This window comes from Thermothielavioides terrestris, chromosome 1 (genome assembly GCF_000226115.1).
Source record: "Thermothielavioides terrestris NRRL 8126 chromosome 1, complete sequence".
NCBI classification, from domain to species: Eukaryota; Fungi; Ascomycota; class Sordariomycetes; order Sordariales; family Chaetomiaceae; genus Thermothielavioides; species Thermothielavioides terrestris.
Window position 1 is genome coordinate 5,651,172 of NC_016457.1, and position 18,388 is coordinate 5,669,559.

The following is an 18,388-nucleotide window of genomic DNA, read 5'->3' on the forward strand; positions in this document are numbered from 1 at the left end:
GAAACGCATTTCCCCAAAAGGGCACCTACCTGCGGATACTCCCAGCTTTCGCTCAGCTGTTCTCGCCGTCATGTTCCGCGTTTCACTTCCCGTCTCCCTTTTGCGCGCTGCGTTTGGTTGCGAGGACGAAGAGACCGTCCACGGGCGCACCCGTTCCGCGACATGGCGACTGTATACCCCCCCGAGACCACCGACGGCGTCGTGACGTCGTGGGTGCCGCTTACAACCATCTTCACGCCGTCCCTCGGATGCGAGAGCAAGTTCCGCCTTGACGGGCCGAGCCTCGTCGCCTACGACCCAGGCTACGGCCTGGACATTGACTCGAGAGTCAAGTGCGCGCCGCCGGCCGTGACCACGTGGTGGGAGCAGGGCCGGCTGGGCGGCGGCGACGATGCCGGACACACCGCCGTCAGTCTGGGGCCGCTGACCTGCCCCAGCGCGTGGACGACCGTGGCGTCGTGGGTCCGGGCCTCGAGCACGCAGGTCATGTGCTGCCCGCCGTGAGTGCGCGCCGTTCTCCCAGACGACTGGCCATGTAAACTGATGCCTCGCTCCGCTCCGCCTAGGGATTACTTCCTCGCGCACGGCGTCCCCGGTTCCGTGGTCGGAGACTGCCTGTCTAGCGTCACCAAGGGCGCGGTTCTGACCTTTGCATCGACCCCGCCGGGGGCGTCGAATGCCTGGTCCATCGCCACGACAACGCTGACTGGGAGCTCCACGGTAGGCGCCATCGCGGTGGTGGGATGGAACATAGCGCTGCAGACCTCCAAGACATCATTCACGTCCATCACATCCACCACGTCTTCATCCACGTCCACATCCACATTCACATCAACCGCAACCACAACCTCTCCGTTCGTCACAACGGCAACCTCCAGCGGCGCCACAGCCGGGCTCGCGAACAACGGAGGCACCGCTCCAAGCGGTAGCTCACCAGGCCTGACGACCGGCGGAGCCGTCGGCCTCGGCGTAGGCGTCAGCATAGGCGTCCTCGGCCTCGCCGCCCTGCTCGCGGCGCTGTATCTGATACGGTCAAGGAGGCAAAAGGCGGAGGCGGCAGCGGGACCGGGAGCGGGAGCGGCAGGAGGAGTTTCACACCCGCCGGCCGGCGGTGGCTTACCGCCACCGCCGCCGTCGCCGACCGCGAAACCGGCGGAAGTTTACGCCACCCACGAGCTCGCGTCCGTGGCCGCGTACCAGGAACTCCCCGCCTCGCAGACTTACCGTTCGCCGCATGAGTTGGCCTAGGTCGGCGGGATCGAAGGGCCGGGCGGCTCACAGGGTGGATTGGAGGTGTCGGGCGTTGGGGATCAATCGGCTGGGTCTGTCTGGGCGGGTTGGATACCCCTTCGCTAGCGATTTGAAAGCTTCCATTTTTCACCTTTTTTTCTCAATCGCTCCCCTTGTTGCCTTGTACATGACCTGTGCATCATGACGGTCGGCAAAAACGATCTTGCTGTAAATAATTAGTGTATTTCCCTAGTGAACGTTGAAAGCTTCTCAGGTTATTCGCCTGGCTAGGTAGCTTGATGATATCAATGCCGTGTGGTGCGGTCATGATGTGGATTCGACTTGGAACGCAATCCCCGTTTCCAAGTCGCATTGGATCTCCTTGGACGGGAGGGTACCATTGGGGCCGGCTGCTGATGGCAAGTGGGGCCTGCGCTGTACATATGTACTGTACGCTAAACCCGTTAGGGGCTGGTGGGGTGCGGGAACGGACGGAAAGCCAGGCACGCAGCCAGCCCCACCAGCCCAGCCCAGCCTCGCTGATTTGCGTGTTTTAGCGCCTCGCCAGCCACCCGAACCAAAACCTGCAAAGCGTCGAGTCCCCCTGGCCTTCCAGATCGCTCGGCTGTGCCTTGGCCAACGTGGGAAACGCGCAACGGCATTGACCCAGCCACTTTTGGACGCGATCGCTGAGGTGCAGCGGCACAATCCACCCATCCATCCACACTTCCATTGGCAGCCAATCCCGCCCCACGGCTGCCCACATGCCAATGCGGGCGCCCTTCGCTCGCCGCGACCAGCATTCCAGCTGATTCTTGCCCGCCTTTCCTGCCATCGGGTTCTGCTGATTTCATTTTCGTGTTGATGGAGCCGTTCGCTTTGTTCCTGGATTCTTTACTGTGACTTTGTGCTTTCACTCGCCCTTGTCTAATTGTTGGGTGGCTCATCGTCCCAGGGTGGGGTGCGAAGTACTCGTCCTGGCTTGCAACAAAAGGCGCCGAGTCCAAAGTAAACAATCGACGGTTTCCATCTCCGGCGACTCGCGACTCCCCCCAAAACCACAAAACGCCGGGCCATGAGACAGCCCCGTGCGGCAGCAACACAGACGGCAAGATGACCACCAAGGCGAAAGCACACCCGCTCAATGGCATGCACACGGCCGGCATCTTCTCGGACATGAGCATTGACGGGCCCGAGATTGGCACGCTGGTCGTGGTCGTCGACCGGGCCAAGAACCTGCCGAACCGCAAGACCATCGGCAAGCAGGACCCCTACTGCGCCGCCCGTCTGGGCAAGGAGGCCAAAAAGACCACCACCGACATCCGCGGCGGCCAGACTCCCAAGTGGCAAGTCCCCGTCCCCGAGTCCTGCGGACGCTAACCACGGCCGACCGCTAACCATGGATGCCACCCCGCAGGGACCAGGAACTCCGATTCACCGTGCACGACTCGCCCGACTACTACCAGCTTAAGGTCTCGGTATTTAACGACGACAAGAAGACGGAACTGATCGGCGAGACGTGGATCGATCTGCGTGCCATCGTCGTGCCGGGCGGCGGCCAGAGCGATCAGTGGCACCAGCTCGCCTACAAGGGCAAGTACGCTGGAGAGGTCCGCATCGAGATCACGTACTACGACAGCCGTCCCAAGCCGGAGAAGCCCGCCGTCAAGGCAAAGCCCCCGGTGTCTGCCGAGCCGGAAGGGAGCGCCGCTGCTACCGCCGGGCCGAGGTCGGCACCTAAGCGCCGTCCGTTGCCCTCCGACCCGGTCACCGGAAAAGCCCCTGCTTCTGCTTCGCCGGCGCCAGAGCAGGTCGAGACGCCCCCGCGACCTCAGCCAAATCCCGGGCCTGTCCCGCCCGGCGAGTACGACACTGCCCCTGCAGCACCGGCACAGCACCACTACCAGCAGCACTACCATCAGCCAGATCACCCGCGCGGGGATCCCAACGGCGAGCTTGGGACGCCTTCTCGCCGGACGGATGCGCCTCCCCACCAGTTTCGGACTCCCGACAGAGCGGAACAGTACTTGGCCCAGCACCAGAACCCGGGTTCCAGTCCCGCTTACCAGCAGCAGCCGGCATACGACCGTCGCAAGTCGTACGATTTTCCATCGCCGAATGGCGCAGCTGGCCCTGATGACGACAGGCCGCCGCCGCCGCCAGCCCATCGCAGCCGGACCGGTAGCAACCCGGCCATGAATGGGGCGTTCCAGGCGACGCCGCCTACGATGCGACACGATGTGCTGAGGAGCGAAGCGCACCGGCATTCTGCTTCGGCAAGCTACCCCGGGCGGCCCACCTACAAGCCCTACGATTCGGCCCCAGCCGCTCCTACAGGCTCCTTGTATCCGGATGCCGACCAGGCCCCGCCGGCGCGTCATTATTCGTATGATTCGGCCTACGACACCCCGCACCGAGCCATGCAGGCCACGGTCGAGGACGTGCCCGAGTCGCCAGAGTCGATGAGCAACCAGTTCAGAAGGACCTCGGGTCGGTGGCCGCAGCCTCAGCCCCAGCCGCAGTTTGAACCAGACTACGACATGTCGGCGAGCCCCGCGCCGCTCAGTTTGTCGGGAAGGGCCAGCGATGAGCTAGCGCGGTACTCTCACGGCCCAGTCGTCCCGGACCCGAGGCACCATGGGACCAATGGGTACCGGATGCCTCCGTCTGATGTCCCGCAGAGGAAATCTCCCGAATATTCGCCCAATTACGGCCGGGATTCTGAGCTGTCCCTACCCGCTGCCGGCTCTCAGGGAGACCAGAGAGCCCCGTACCGCGGCGAGATCGATGACACTTCGCACCGCTATCCGGCGCCTCCAGTGCCTGCATCACTCGTCCCGGGCATCGACCCGAGCTTGGCCCAAGAGATCTCGGAGCGGATCGGCCAGGACAGACGGCAGTCGAACCAGCGGCGGCATACGCAGCAGGCCACGGTAGAGACCCCTCCCAGGGGGAGACCTATGGTCCAACGACACGACCATGATGGCTCCCCGGCAGCATACAACACCCGGCCGGCGCCCGCCCACAGCAGGAGCCCCGTCGTGTACACAAACGGGCCGTCGACGTCCAGCGTCAACGTGGTGATCAAGTCGCGCGCCTACTCCCCAAACCCGCCGCGCGATCCGAGCCCGAATCCGCACCAACAACACACCATTCGGCGCAAGTCGGTCAGCCCGAGGCCGCCCGTGGATAACGACCGCCGGCTATCTGGCGTCCCATTCAGCCCCGACTCGTACGATGCGCTGAACCCGACCGCCTCGTCTGCCGCAATCAACGACTCGGCGGCCTCCCGTCCGGACTACCACGAAGAGAGCGGCAAGATTATCACTCACGATGGGCGCGCGGTGGATCCCTCCGACCACCTGCCGATGGAGAGCTGGGCACCGGAGCCCGAGCCTAAGCAGTCCCTATCCACTTCGCCGTCAGCTCGCCCTTCTCCGTCCGGCCCGCAACCCGCTCCGTCCTCGGGTCGTCGGCAGCTGCGTGTCGCCGGCAGGCCGCAGTCGATGCTCCCCAGCTCGTCCGGCATATCCTTCTCCGGTTCTGACCACGTTGAACCCGCGACGCCCTCTCCGCCGGTCTCGACGGGCCGTAATCGCCTGCAGAAGAAAGCCGCCTATCGCCAATCCACCTCGGCCATCGTGCCCCTCATGTCCGGCGCCAACGGGCCCGGTCCGGGAGCCGACCGCGACGGCTTCCGACGGAGCAGCGCCAACGGCATCGAACCCACCCCGCTCGCCCCCATCCCCCCTCACCAGGACAACTTCACCCCGCCGCGACACCCGCCCCGCGCCGCGACCTTCGACTACGCCGCCGGCCCGGGCAGCGAGAACTACGCCCCGCAGCACCAATCCCACCCATATTCTACCTCCCCCGGCGGCGGTGGCATGTACAGCAGCCACCACCACGGCGGCAGCAGCCCTCAGACACACCCGCACTCCCACCATGCCCAGGGTCCGCCGCCCATCCCCGCCAAAGTCCCCCTCGCGCTGCCGCCGCCGTCGCCGCCCGGTCCTCCGAGTTCCTCCTCCGCTGCGAGCGGCGCGCTGCAGCTGCACAGCAGCAGTGTCGCGCGGCGCGCCGGCACGGGCATCGATGACGGGTATTATGACCACCACGCTCATCATCCTCACCAGGCTCATCCGGCTCAGCAGCAGCAGCAGCAGCAGGGGTATGAGAGGGATGTGTATGGCGGCGGTGGGAGTGGGGGTGGTGGAGCGAGCTTGTCGCTTGAGGAGGAGCTGCGGCAGATCGATATCGGCTCCGGCAGGTCGTCGCGGAAGAATGCGGCGCAGGCGCAGGCGCAGGTGTATGGCCAGGGGATGGGCCAGGGGTATGTGTACGGTCAGGGCGGATACTGATCTGTGCTGAGTGTTGAGTCGCCGTGCAAGCGAGCACTTGAGTGGTGGCGGTGACGGTGAGGTTGGTGGGTGTCGGTTAGGCGGTGTTGGGTCGGTCCGGATGAGCTTGGCCCTGGTGAGTTCGAGTTCCTGTGGCCCGTGAGGAATGGGGAGAAAGAGATTCCGTGACAGGTTACAGGTAGGGATCGGATGCTCCCATGGTACCGCAGCTGCGGCAGTTTCCTCCCACTGGTACTGCCAGCCAGCAGCAGAACCAGCGGCAGTGCCAGCGTCAGTAATGGATTAACGGATGCGGGAGATGAGCTGCTTACTGGAGTGGGATGCGGCCATCGTCATCATTTGTTTGTATAACAGGGTGTTGTCACTGATCTGGCGTGTTCATCTGTTCTGTTTTGCAGTTTAGGGTCGGTGTCGGGGCATGGCGGCGTTTTGTGCGATTACTACCATGGCTACGTACATCCGGGAAGATTGCTCAACGCGGCGTGAGATAGATATTGAGTATTAGACATTCAAGTTTCGCGAAGATCAGCATAGCGGCAGATAGAGGTGTGCGCTACTGTCAGTAGTCAGCTTCGATTGCGTGCATCAGCGTCTTTGGATTGATGCCTGCTGTGAGATCTTGTGTTGGCGCTTGCTCTGAGATCTTGTATTGATGCTTGCTTCATATGAGATCATTCTTGGAAACCCAGTTCCCGTGAGACCGTTGAGTGATTGGGACCCAGCTGCAGGGTGACACTCGGCCCAGCCTCCAGCCCCCTACTTACCACAGCGGCAACTCAGTCACCAGGCATAGCACGTTACGCAGATACATAGGTAAAGTCGAGCGCCAACGTGGTCAAGCGTGAGCATAGTCAATTCTCAACAACCCACTCCCGTCTCTATGCAAAAAGGAGAATTAATACCTTAGAGCAACATTTTCTCAGAGAAAGCCGCCCGCCCCAAACCGTTTGCGTCTCTCCCATCAATATACTGCCGCCCCTGTGGCGGACATGAAATGCGGAAACAACCCAGCCAAACCCAACACCCCAGCAGAGCCGTGCCCAAGCAGGAAGCTGTCATGATGCAAATGCATGAAACCATATGCGACATGCGAAGAGAAGGGAAGAAGAAAAAGAGTAGAAGTGTGGTAGGCCTCGTGCCGTGTGTGTGCATGCGGCAGAGGCGGCGGCGGCGGCGGCGGAGGCGGCCTGGGCCTCCCGCATCCATCCCGTCGGGCCAACTCCAGACCGGATTCTGGTGCGTAAGGGGGCCCACCCCGTGCCGCACCGACGTGCCCTTTCGCACACCCGCTCGCCGCGCCGCTCGGGCAACAGAGCAAGATCCCCCCCTACCCTTTGCCCACCGCGTTTCACCCGAAGAACCAGTAGTAGGCCGCGTAAGGCACGCTCTGGGACCCCGCGCCGGCTACCGAGCAAGCCTCGGGGTTGCCGCCGGCCGTCAGGACGCGGTAAACCACACTCACGCCCACGGACTTCCCCGCGCCGTTGTCGATCAGCTGGAGCCACTGGACGGCGCCGGAGCCGGTGAGGCCCTTGTCGGCATTGCTCGGGGCGTCGACCTGCTCGGTCTTCTTGACGACGGCCTTGAGCCCGGCGGCGCTGAGGTCGAACGTGGGGACGCCGGCGGAGTCGAAGAAGTGGTGGCCCAGGAACTTGAGAGTGGACAGGCCCGGGAGCCGGAGGTCTGCCGGGGCGGGGAACGGGTTGGTCAGGTCGGCGCCGAACTGGGACCCGCTCAGCTTGTTGAGAGGCAGCGGCGTGCGCCAGAGCAGATCCGACGGCAGATGGTCCCAGACCGGCTGGCTGATGCCCGTCTTCTCCGTCCCCGGGTAGAAGCTTGTGACGTCGTACAGCACGGCGAGGGCGCCGGTTGCAGAGGCGTTGGCGGCTGTGGACGAGCAGGTGTAGTTCTGGATGCCGTGGCCGACAGCGATCTTTTTCAGCACCAGGCTGGCCGCCGGCGGACTAAGTTGGGTTGCTAGACCTCTGTCAGTCAAACACAGTGTCGGGCTAGCCGTGGGGCAGGAGGTACACTTACGTCCTCCTGTCTGAGGGAGAGTAGGCGTAACGACCTTCTTGCAAGTCGGAGCAGCGGACACCACTGCGGCCAGCGCGGCGAAGAGAACTGATGTGGCGGAGACCATGGTGTCTGAGGATGGCTCGATGTGGGAGTGCGTCTGTACGGGAGAGGAAAGAAAGTCCAATACACCGTGTGCTTGAAGAGAACGCTGGTATTATGAAGTCAAGAGAGCAAAACCCGACGAGATGTCAAAGCAAAGACCAGGAAGAAAGAATAAATATGGGATGGAATACAAGTCCGGGTCGAGTGTGTGGATGTTCGGGATGGAAGCCAGAGGACGAACCAGCCCTTTATGTCATTTCCGGGCAGACTCGTGGGCGATGCAGAGTTGAGGGCCCGGTTCCAAAGAGGTCAAGCCCGTCGGTGGCTTGCAGTTAGTAGACGGCGCCCCGGATGCAGTCGAGGAGGCGGGGAGCCGACCAGGGTGGGCCAGCAGGAGCAAGGCGCAGGGCCGGAAGGGACGTCAAAGAGAAAGGGCAAGGTTCCATGTTTCGGGACTATGGTACGGAATACATGTACATGCATCCACGTGCAGCGCGAAAAAGAGGGCATCGATCCCGAGGAAAGGAGAGTGCACGCCGAAGGAGGAACACAGCCCCGGTCGACAATGGAGCGGCCATCTGTGCTTACACCCGTGCACGGGACTTGCTTCGAACAAACAAAGCGGAGCCGAACATAGCGAAAGAAACGTTTCCACGGTAAAACCGTGGGCGGAAGCGATCCCAGCAGCCGGACGGAGCGAAGGCTGGGGGTGAGATCTCCAGGGTGTGAGAGGTTGGGCGGAGCAGGGGACCCTGGCTCCTGCGGCGGCAGGCCGTTTAAACTATCGACGCACGAGATCCTCCATGGTTGTTGTGTCGGAATCGCAGGGGTCGCGCAGGGGTCGTGCAGATGGGGTGGGATGGCTGGGAGGGCAGGGGCTTCAATCCGCTCGTGGACTGCAACCTGAGATCCAGGACCCCTGCCCCTACCCCTGCCCGTCCACACACACACAGAGTCGGTCGGCATCTCCTTGAGTACCTGGGCTAACTCGTGTATGGCGTCCGCATGCATCTATTGCGTCTGCCTGCATCGATACTAGCCGTGCGCTCGCAGGCTGGCTACCTTAATGAATGCGCCAGTTTCGTGGGCAAGAATGTGCAGCTTTAGGCCCTCCGCTGCGATGTGGGCGCAGAAACTCGCTTGCGCCCCCTGTTGCCTCGCCCGGGCGGGATCGATATTGCGTCCGCTTTGCTTTGTCGTGTTCACTTGCCGTGCTTCCGGCTCCGGATGCTGTCAGCGCCGACGATTGCTTAACAAAGCGTGTTAATACGGATTTGCCATGGGAGACCCTGGGAGGATCTTGGGGCGGAACCGAGAGGGCGGGGCAATCTCGATCTCTCTCGTCAAGCTTTCGCCGAGTCGCTTCCTCCACAGTACGGATACGGGATCCTGAGCTGCGCCGCCGTGGGTGGTGCGGCATCGGAGCCCAAGCAACCACCAATATGCAGCAGCATGAGATGGGCCCTCCGACCCGCAGCGTGTCCGTCCACTACTGCTTATTGTACATTGCGGGTACACGACAACCTGCGCTCCAGGTGATGGCGCGGTCCACGTCGCTCCGCTCGGTTTTAGTGGAGAAAGCTGCTGCGCGGCTAACTCGTCGCTTGGCATCGCGTCTCTCGACTGCCTCTCAGTGGCCGGCCAGCCGAGGGAGGCCTTGCTTCTTCACTTCATCTGGCTTGGCGTGACCAGATGCTCGTTTCTTTTCGCGGCAGCTGCCGCGCCAACTGACGCTGGCGAAATTGCGTTGCGAGGCAAAGGAAGAAAGTTGGATGGCCGCGAAACACGGAGGAATTCCAGGTGTTGCTGCCTGGGAACTAGTGCACTGCGGACTTCTGAGCACAGCCGAGAGTTACTGCTGGGAACCCACGAGGTGCTGCCAGATTGGGAAGGACCGCCTGGCGCTCAGATGGCCCGTGCTGCTGTCAGGAGCTTTACATGCAGGTTGTTGAGCCTGAGCTTTGCAGGAAGGAGCGCCAACTCGACTACGGAATATTCCTTCTTGCAACTCCTTCAATAGGTAATTCACGTCACCATGCCCCAACATCACGGCCCTTGAAACACTTCGCGGGATGGATGGCGGTCTCGTGGACGTCTCACAGATATTATTCTTGCCCCGCGACGCCTCACCCCGCTCATCTGCGGGGTGCCGGTAATACATACATTACGGATTACACTACAGTACACGTACGAGACGAACGCCCGGAGCAGCGAACTCGGGGCGGGCTTCCTCTGGCACTCACTAAGCATCGCTGCGATCCTTCTGGCTAAACCGTCCAAAATGAAAGGACGGCGGTTCCGACTTTGGCACGGACTCCACTGCTGTGGACAGTGGGTTTGTTGGCGACTGAACCGTTACCGCTGGGCTGGGACGGCAGCCTTCCGGGTCGCGGATCATCAGTGATCATCGCCCACAATACTAAAATGGGAAGCAAAGATGTGTGGGCATCTTCCAGCATCCAGAGCCCGGTTTCCAGAAGCAACCCCAATTCCCCGGCCATCGTGATCGGCGAGGCTCTGCACGTGGCCCAGATCGCCTGGTGCGCCCCTCAACTGCGCCTGAGAGGACACTCACTTACACTACATCGTGTACACTAGCCTTCTTCAGACAGTGCTACCAAGCAGCGAGTTTGCGCCGCAACCCTGCTCGACCCTATGCGGCGACGCGATACCAACCGAAACATCACAATATCCGGGGAGCTGGGCTTTGCAGGGAGGCGTCCATGTCGAGCATCGCAAGCACGTTTCCCCGAACTGAAACATTTTCCTCAAATCACTCAACGGGTTCGTTTCGTTTCAAGTCCGTGAGCGAACGTTTGCGTGCCATCGTCCCTGTCTGAAGCGAGCCCCTGGCCGGCAGCGCACAGACCTCCTGGGCGACTTGAGACGACGGCAACCACCACGTGCGTCCGGCTGAATCCAGATTTTGCTGGGATCGAAATCCTGCGTTCACTTCGATGGACAAAGAAACAACTCCCACCTAAGGAGCACGGATACACTAACATCGACCCCAGCCCCATTGCATTTGGAAGCGAAGGCCGCGGTGCGGAGACTCAGGCCTCCCCTCTCATCTGGGTAAGCGAGTAGTATAGTTAAGCTGTGCCGCGAACTCGCAGTAATCGGAAACGATTGCGAGGTCGAAATGACCCTGGGGCCAGTCGGCGGAGCTTCCAGGCGCAGTACGGAATGTGTGGAGTACCTAACTACGGTCCGTCAGCTGTGAATCTTCCAATACACAAGACTCCAAGAGAAAAGCAAGACTGCCAACTGTCCATGTATATGCGGAGTACACTAGGCAGAAGACAACCCGGTATTGTGCAAGCATGGTCCCTCCTTGCACAACAGCCCGGGGCTTGGCTTTCCGCTAGTTACCGCCAAAACAACAGAGTACGGATGACGGAATACTCCGTACTGCGCAACAGTTTCGATGGGCCAACACCCTGGCACCCACCTTGGCGTCCGTCGGCGGCCGGACGGAGCGCCCGCCATCAAAGGAAGGCTTGCGTGCGCAATCAATATTGCAATCTCCGCACCGCGCCCCAATGGCTGGGCGGAGGCCCGCTAGTTACCGCGCGCCCGCTCCAGTGTCATGTGGTGGCGCAAGCCGGGCCAATGGGAAGCGGGCGAGCGGTGCTTCCGGCGCTTAGAAGCGCGTGGGCTGCAGCCCGCTTCTGACCCCCTCATCTGCGGTCGTCGTTAAAGAGGTCCCGCCAAGACTAATTTCGGAGACTGCCGCGTACAAGTAATTACAAATCGCCAAGGGTAAACGGGGCCGCTACGACTTCGAACATCAACAATGCAAAATCGTAAAGACTCGCAACAACAATAACTTTACGATACCTCAACCAAATCGAAAAAGAAGAAAACGAGGATAACATATACCCTAACTATAACCCGTATCCTAACCTTAACCTAAATCCTAACTAGCGGGGGGCTAGCGTCGCCCCCCGTACCCCCGGCGAACTAACCTTTGGCGATAGTGCAAACCCCGTGGCGATCTTAGCGACGTACTGACGGTGTAAAAACATTGCCGACAATTGGCCGAAATTAGTCTTGGCGGGACCTCTTTAACGTCCACCTCATCTGCAGAATAGTGAAGTGCAATATGCCAACAAAGACGAGGCCTTGCGGAGTATACCGCGGCAGGCTTCTCCGCGGACGCCGTCGAGCCGAAGGATTCTGAACCAACTGCGTTCCTGCGGCAGAAGTCCGACGGGCATTGGTTCATTGGCGCGACTATTGACTGTCGGGAAGCTAATAGCCGACGTTCCCGCCCCGCCAAACGCCGCTTCTTCCTTGGAATATCGCTTTGAAAGTTCCATGCTTGCAACCTGCGCCGGCTCAACGTCGGCCTGCTTCTCTGCCTCTCGGACTGCGCGATTCCCGAGCTGCAGTGCCACACCAGCTTTCTCACATGACAAGTTGCTTCTGCAGCATCCGAGACTACCAACGCGGTGATGGACTAACAGTGATCCTTCCAGAACAAGCCCCAGAGAGCCGGCAGCCACGTCGCCTGAGAGAAAATACGTGTGCGTGCTGACAACACAGTGCTAACGAGGGCGCAGCAGCGAGCTCAGCCCATACACTAGCTAGCTAAGGGCAGAGTCCCACCAGGGCGGATCTCGCGCTTACTGAGCCGAGCGTTTATGCTGTTGGTTCACCGTGCAGGACTGTAGGTGGAGAAATTAGGCCCTCGGGCCTATCGGCGATAGTCAGCACTTCTCTCTGCTTTGCTGGCTCGCGCAGGCTCGAGGTATGCACATGCAATGTCGATGCGGGCAGCAATGCACATGCATCCTGGTTGCCGCGTGAGAGATCATGAGTCAACAGCACGGCTACGCCGGCGGGCAGCGGTGGCGGCGATGATGGTCGAATAAGGCGTTTGACGCATGGTCCTTGCAGAACCTCCACCTCTTGCTCCTCGTGCCGGTCGCCCGACCGTGCAGGGAAACCCTCTTGGTCTACTAACAGGAAGACCCAGTGGGTTGTCAAGCGACTGGTGCGAAGTTGGGCGTAGGAAAGTGTTGTCAAGAAACCATTCGCGTCAGAGCTGGCGCTCGATGTGGCAAAAGTGCGGTCTCGTATGCATCCTAGGCAGTTGGCAGTCTCTAGAACCAACAGAGACAACAACTGGAGCCTGATGGCTCGCATTCTACGCGAGTCGGTAGGGTCATGCCCTGTTTTGAGTGGGTGAGTGTTTGCGCGCTCCGGCTGCCTGCGGGCGTGAACATGAAGAAATGCAAGCTGCCGTATTGACCAAAACATATTCATTACTTGTCCAAGCTTATGCTATGCTTCAGCGTCCGTCTTTTCACCGGGGGGTGCAAGCTGAGCGAGGCAACACCGAGAGCCCCTGGCCTCTGACGTGGGATGTACAACGCGGAGCCGAGTGCTCCCGACTTAAAGAACCTACATGCACAGCGGCCAGCTCGGCGGTTTGAAAACCAACAGGTTGGGGCGTACTGGTTGGCCAGTGGCAACCCCCCAGCCTCGTTCCAAGCGCCAGGATCGCTGGAGAATCTTCAGCCCGTAGCACGCCAGCGATGAAAAGCCAGGCATTCAAGATGATGCATCCTACCAGAGCAAGCCGCCGCAAGACTGTTTGAGACACTGGAGAAAGCAAACCCGGTACGGGGCATCTTCGCGTCCTCCGCATTTGGTCCCCACGCCGGCCGTACCCACACACAGTCGTCCTCCGATGAACAGCCACACTTCATCCTTCGGAGTGGCAATATGCTGATTAGCAAACAGGGCCGTCAGGCGTAGCAGACCAGACCCGCAGGTAAGCATGGAACAATACAAAGTTCTCAGGAAAAAAAAACCTTCCATATCCGACCAAGGAAGGTATTTCATGCAAACCCCACGACCTCAGCGGCGCATGCCACATGGCAGATTCAATCGACATTCACACCCAGCGATCCGGGACAGGCGGAGCTCGCCGATCGCTGCGCAAGCCACCCCCGGCGCCACCCAGTAGCACGCGAGCAAACACGAACGGCCAAACACAAACGGGAAGCGGCCTTCCCGAGACAACCCGCCGGGTAGCCACGAGCCCGAGAGCGCCTGGCGCGCCACACGCCGCCAACACCCGCCAACACTCCATTCGGCAATGCCGAGAAAACGTGCAAATGCCGGCGTGTCCGCTCGACCGCATTGCCTGCCTACTGCGGGAGGGCTGGACTTTAGTGTAGAAAAAAACGCTTCCATGATTCCTGGCCCGGCAAGGCCGTCGGTGTTCGCGGAATTGATGTTGGATGGAATAAGATTTGCTGAGTGAGCCCAGCGGGTCGGTAGAACTGGCCGCGCAAAGGCTGTGCCTTTGCTGCCCTGTCGAGTTAAGCCCTCGCGAGCTGAGACCGGGACCTCCCTAACCGTGCTGTTCGTATTGGGCCGTACTCTAGTGTAGGTAATCAGGCAAGGGGGAGCAATGGACCCGGATAATGTGATGAGGGAGGGCAGACAACAGGCAACAGCGGCGGCGGAGCCTTCGTTTGTCGGCGTCAAGGCTGACTGGAGAGGCGGGGTTGGCGGTGCTATCGTGCATGCACCATTGTATCGTAGGCAGCAAACGGCCCGGGTACAGGGCAGATTCTGCTGGGTCAGCGGATGGTGATATCCCGGGAGGAGTCCCAGCTGCCTGGGTAAGGAAGGAGTCTGGAGGTTGGGTGAGGGACCCGGCGGGGCAACGAGGGTGTGTGTGTCTCTGGTTCTGTCCGTTGCCTGTGTGTTGGGATCGAGGCGGCCATACCCGTTTGCCAATGACCAGAGCTCTCATTAGGCTGTGTTTGATTTCTGTTCCGGGTCTTCCCACAGTCACATAGCAAGTGAAAATGTGCTTGCGTGCTGGTGCTGTCTACGTTAGCAGTGGTCATTTGACGGAACCCCCAAATTGGCACGGCAGGAATACCCAAATCCCTGCCGCCAATCACTCGGTTTGCAGGAGGCTATCGACAAGACCGAGTGTCTACCCTTTGGTCTGTTGGGAGGTAAACGGTCTATGCAGTTGGTGTTGGTGAGTCACGAAGGCGGGAAGCGACAGGTGTTGGAGCGGCGCCCGGATCGAAATCCATCACCGTTTCCTTGACGCGCTAGGGCAGCGGATCAGGATATCTGACCATGGTGTGGCTTTTAGAAGATAGGCGCAATCACGCTTACCGAGATGATAGGGAGAAATCATGATCGCGCCTCCAACACATACTTTCTCCTCGGACTTTCATCGCGGAAGGCGTCATTAGGTGCCTATCTCCTATCCGAAAGCCAGCCGTTTCCAGGTGCTCACATATTCACGCCGAATAGCCATTTTACAAGCTTCATGTCAGGCATAGGCGCCATGTTACCTTGGCCCAGGTCTCGCACTCGCAACTTGGTGTCTCTGACTGGGTCATCGGTCATGGGTCGCCTAACAAGGCCCAAGCCATGAAATATTGTATTCCAGTCTCCAAGTTCTCCCGTACCTTCAGGATAATCTTAAAGCCAAGAACTCCAGACAGTGACAGACAGTTCTGATCAGAGTATTCCAAGGTGTCGAGAGACAGAAACCCACGCCTCCACCTCCGTCGCCCCGTCCGACACGCGTCCGCCGCTGCCATATTTCCAAGGTAACGACCTTAGCTGCAGAACCTGATCATCAGCAGCGCCAGACCCGCCTCAATAGTTCCAGTGCGTGATGCGTGTGATCATTTCCCTCGGAATGAAATCCAGGGCAAACCATTCCGACGCCTGGCTTTGTTGCACCGGGACATGAAGCCACCGTCGCACATCTTTCGTTGAGAGAAAGATACAACCTCCAGCAGGATCTCTCCAAGCAGGGAGATGCACAGTCTCGTTGCTGAGCTCAATCTCCAGGGTTGTTGGCCGCAGTGACCGCGCACTGATCTGTGCAATAAAGACCCCCCTGTGGCCTTTGCTGAGGTGAAATTCCGCGCGTGTTCGAGCATCGGCTGTAATCAATGGAGGAACAAATCAGAGCGGGTACTCATTTTTTTTTTTTTTTTTTTTTAAGAAACCAATGCTGGCTAAGTGGCGCTCTCACCTTCGTTGTCGAAAACAGAAATGAAGGGGCTGTATTCTGTCGACCTGTTCCACCAGTCGAGGTGTTGCAGGATCTTCTCCAAATTGATCCAGTGGCCATAATCCATGTAATAGTGGCCCTGGGACTCGAATCCGCCATCGTGGTACAATGTGAAGGACCCTTGGTGCTGAACTCGATAGAAGTTCGGCGGAGGGTGGGACTCGCCTCCAACGGATGCCATCTTTCTTCTTCTTTCTAACGGCAGACTCGACGATGGATGAGCAAGGTGCTCGTACGGCCTCAAGCGCCAGCTGCAATGTCGCGATGAGAGAGGGCAGGTGAGACTACAGGACTCGGGGAGGATGCGGATGTGGTGCCCATGACCGGCAGCCCAGGCTGGCGAGAGGGCAGGAGGGGGAACGAACGGGTTCACTCTATTTGAGCCAGGCGACCGCCAGTCATTACCTCTGTGTAGCACCCCGCCTCCATGGCCAGTGCGGGGAAGCGTAGGGAATTCTAGCAGCTCTGTCTCAGCCACTCCGTCGCCGCGCTCGTCCTGCAGCCCGCCAGTGAATCAGGCCAGACCGCCGCAGCCAGCCGCGGTTAGCGGACAACACAGGCATTACGGATCCGTACTTGGTACCCAATCGGAGAGCGAAGAAAATGAAACAAGACGTGAGGGGGTTGACAGGTGGCAAGTTTCCAAGTCGTGGACGCTAGGTATTGGATCTGGATGCACGCAGAGTGGTGGTCTTCGTGGCTGCGAGAGCGGGTAGCCGCAGGGTTTCTCGGGCGTGGGATCTGGGTTTGATGGCTGGCCTAAAGTTTCTCGAGAGCTCAAGTAGCTCCTTAGGAAGCCAAAAATACAAAACAATCACTATGGGGAGTCGGCACAGCTGTGGGCGGTGTTCTGGATCTGACCAGCAAGATCGAGCGCGGCATTAGCCACGGCGCAGCTCGCCGACGGAATGGTTTCGGCAAGACCGCCGCCATCTCCATAGCCGTCGCTGCCGTCAGACACCAGCTGCTGAGACCACGGGAGGACCAGCGGCCGGATCGTCGGCACTCGTGCGGCTGTCACCTGCCCGAGAGGAAGATTCGTCGGCAAACCCTGCCTGCCCGTTGGGGTTCTACAATTCCAGGCTCGATTTTGCAAATGTGAGCGTAAAGCTGGACATAACCGAAGACTCACCGGTGTAACTGCTGTGCGGATTTCCGACGGCAGTGGGCATGGCAACGGGGGCCCTCCTGGTGTTCGTAAGCTTTTAGTCGCTCCAACTCCGTTTGCACGGCTGCACGACCCGGGTATCACGGTACGCACATACATCCCTCGTAGCTTTCGTGTCGTTACTCTTCCACAGCAGGTTGTGCAGCGTTTGACGTACGCCTCCCGGCATTACCCTTACGTGCCCTCGGTGGAACTGGTGGCTAGGGTACTCGAAGGACATGAAAAGAGGATGGTGTCCACTCGGTCTCAAGTATGGATCTGCCCTCCGGTTGACTTCCATCCTACTCACACATCGTCTGAAGCTTGTACAACTTGAAACAACACCATTGAATTTCCACCCCTAGCTATGTCATCTCCAATGAGCCGTAAGTCTACTGTCGGCCCGCTGATGCATTCTGGGGCGCCCAAACTCGGGGAGATCCGCGCGCCGAGGTAGTACGGCATACCCACCATCTTCTTGGCCTTACAGTGTCTATAGGGATGACCAACCTCACCGACCACGCTCCCGCTGACGACGGGATCGACATGGTGGACACGGAGTCGGCGGTCTCGACGATGCTGGACGGCCTGGAGGGCCTGCCCACCAACCCGCCCTCGCTCTACTGCGACCTGGAGGGCGTCAACCTCTCTCGGTACGGCAGCATCTCCATCTTCCAGCTGCACGTCTTGCCGCGCAACCGCACCTACCTCATCGACATCTACACGCTCCAGAACAAGGCCTTCTCCACGCCGAGCAAGAGCGGCCGCACGCTCAAGGACATCCTGGAGTGCGCCGCGACGCCGAAGGTCTTCTTCGACGTGCGCAACGACTCGGACGCGTTGCACAGCCACTTCGGCATCGCGCTGGCCGGCGTGCAGGACCTGCAGCTGATGGAGCTGGCGGCGCGCTCCTCCTTCAGCCGGCGCGTGGTCAACGGGCTGGCGCGGTGCATCGAGCGGGACGCGCCGCTGTCGGCGGCCGAGCGGCGCGCGTGGGCGGCCGTCAAGGAGGCCGGCCTGCGGCTGTTCGCGCCCGAGCGCGGCGGCAGCTACGCCGTGTTCAACGCGCGCCCGCTGCCCCCGGCCATCCGCCGGTACTGCGCGCAGGACGTGCTGGTCCTGCCGCGCCTGTGGGCGCTCTACGACCGCCGCATGGGCGCCGCGTGGCGCGCGCGGGTGCTGCAGGCCTCGCGCGAGCGGGTCGCGATGTCGCAGGCCGCGACGTACAACCCCTGGGGATCCGATAGGGCGCTGGCGCCGGCTAATTGGTAGTAGGGTCGGTGGGCCGAGACAATTTGGATTACGCCATCGAGCTGCTGCTTTTTGAGATTGGTAGCACGCTGTTTTAACAGATGCTTGCGAGCTAGGGGGCAGGCATGGCACACTTCGTTTCTTGAACCAGCTCTTTTTAATGACGTTATGTTAGCATTGCCGCGCCGCAAAACTACCAGAGGGATT

General features: G+C 60.3%; 4 protein-coding genes across 4 annotated transcripts; 3 read left to right on the plus strand and 1 right to left on the minus strand.

Annotated features, from left to right (window-relative positions):
* Nucleotides 1–162: 162 nt before the first annotated feature.
* On the plus strand, nucleotides 163–1,248 carry THITE_2085148 (uncharacterized protein; the record flags this gene model as incomplete). The annotated part of the gene is made up of 2 exons (XM_003649923.1): nucleotides 163–500; nucleotides 567–1,248. The coding sequence occupies 2 exons, from the start codon at nucleotides 163–165 to the stop codon at nucleotides 1,246–1,248; spliced, it is 1,020 nt and encodes a 339-aa protein (XP_003649971.1).
* A 1,095-nt stretch (nucleotides 1,249–2,343) lies between these two features.
* THITE_70813 (uncharacterized protein) lies at nucleotides 2,344–6,036 on the plus strand (the record flags this gene model as incomplete). The annotated part of the gene is made up of 3 exons (XM_003649924.1): nucleotides 2,344–2,580; nucleotides 2,655–5,112; nucleotides 5,209–6,036. The coding sequence occupies 3 exons, from the start codon at nucleotides 2,344–2,346 to the stop codon at nucleotides 5,589–5,591; spliced, it is 3,078 nt and encodes a 1,025-aa protein (XP_003649972.1). The 3' UTR covers nucleotides 5,592–6,036.
* Nucleotides 6,037–6,374: 338 nt separating this feature from the next.
* THITE_2109170 (uncharacterized protein) lies at nucleotides 6,375–7,840 on the minus strand. The gene is made up of 2 exons (XM_003649925.1): nucleotides 7,629–7,840; nucleotides 6,375–7,568 (listed from the first exon to the last, which is right to left on the minus strand). Exons 1-2 carry the CDS (start codon nucleotides 7,732–7,734, stop codon nucleotides 6,940–6,942), a joined length of 735 nt encoding a protein of 244 aa, XP_003649973.1. The 5' UTR covers nucleotides 7,735–7,840; the 3' UTR covers nucleotides 6,375–6,939.
* Nucleotides 7,841–17,476: 9,636 nt separating this feature from the next.
* Nucleotides 17,477–18,202, plus strand: THITE_2038171 (uncharacterized protein; the record flags this gene model as incomplete). Its single annotated transcript, XM_003649926.1, has 1 exon — nucleotides 17,477–18,202. One exon carries the CDS (start codon nucleotides 17,477–17,479, stop codon nucleotides 18,200–18,202), a length of 726 nt encoding a protein of 241 aa, XP_003649974.1.
* Between the last annotated feature and the right edge of the window lie 186 nt (nucleotides 18,203–18,388).

Bases quoted from the DNA above. Each gene is read 5' to 3' on its own strand.
- THITE_2109170 (XM_003649925.1), bottom strand. From the start codon at position 7,734: ATGGTCTCCGCCACATCAGTTCTCTTCGCCGCGCTGGCCGCAGTGGTG. The intron at 7,569-7,628 runs GTAAGTGTACCT...ACAGAGGTCTAG, and splicing joins TCTCCCTCAGACAGGAGGAC to CAACCCAACTTAGTCCGCCG.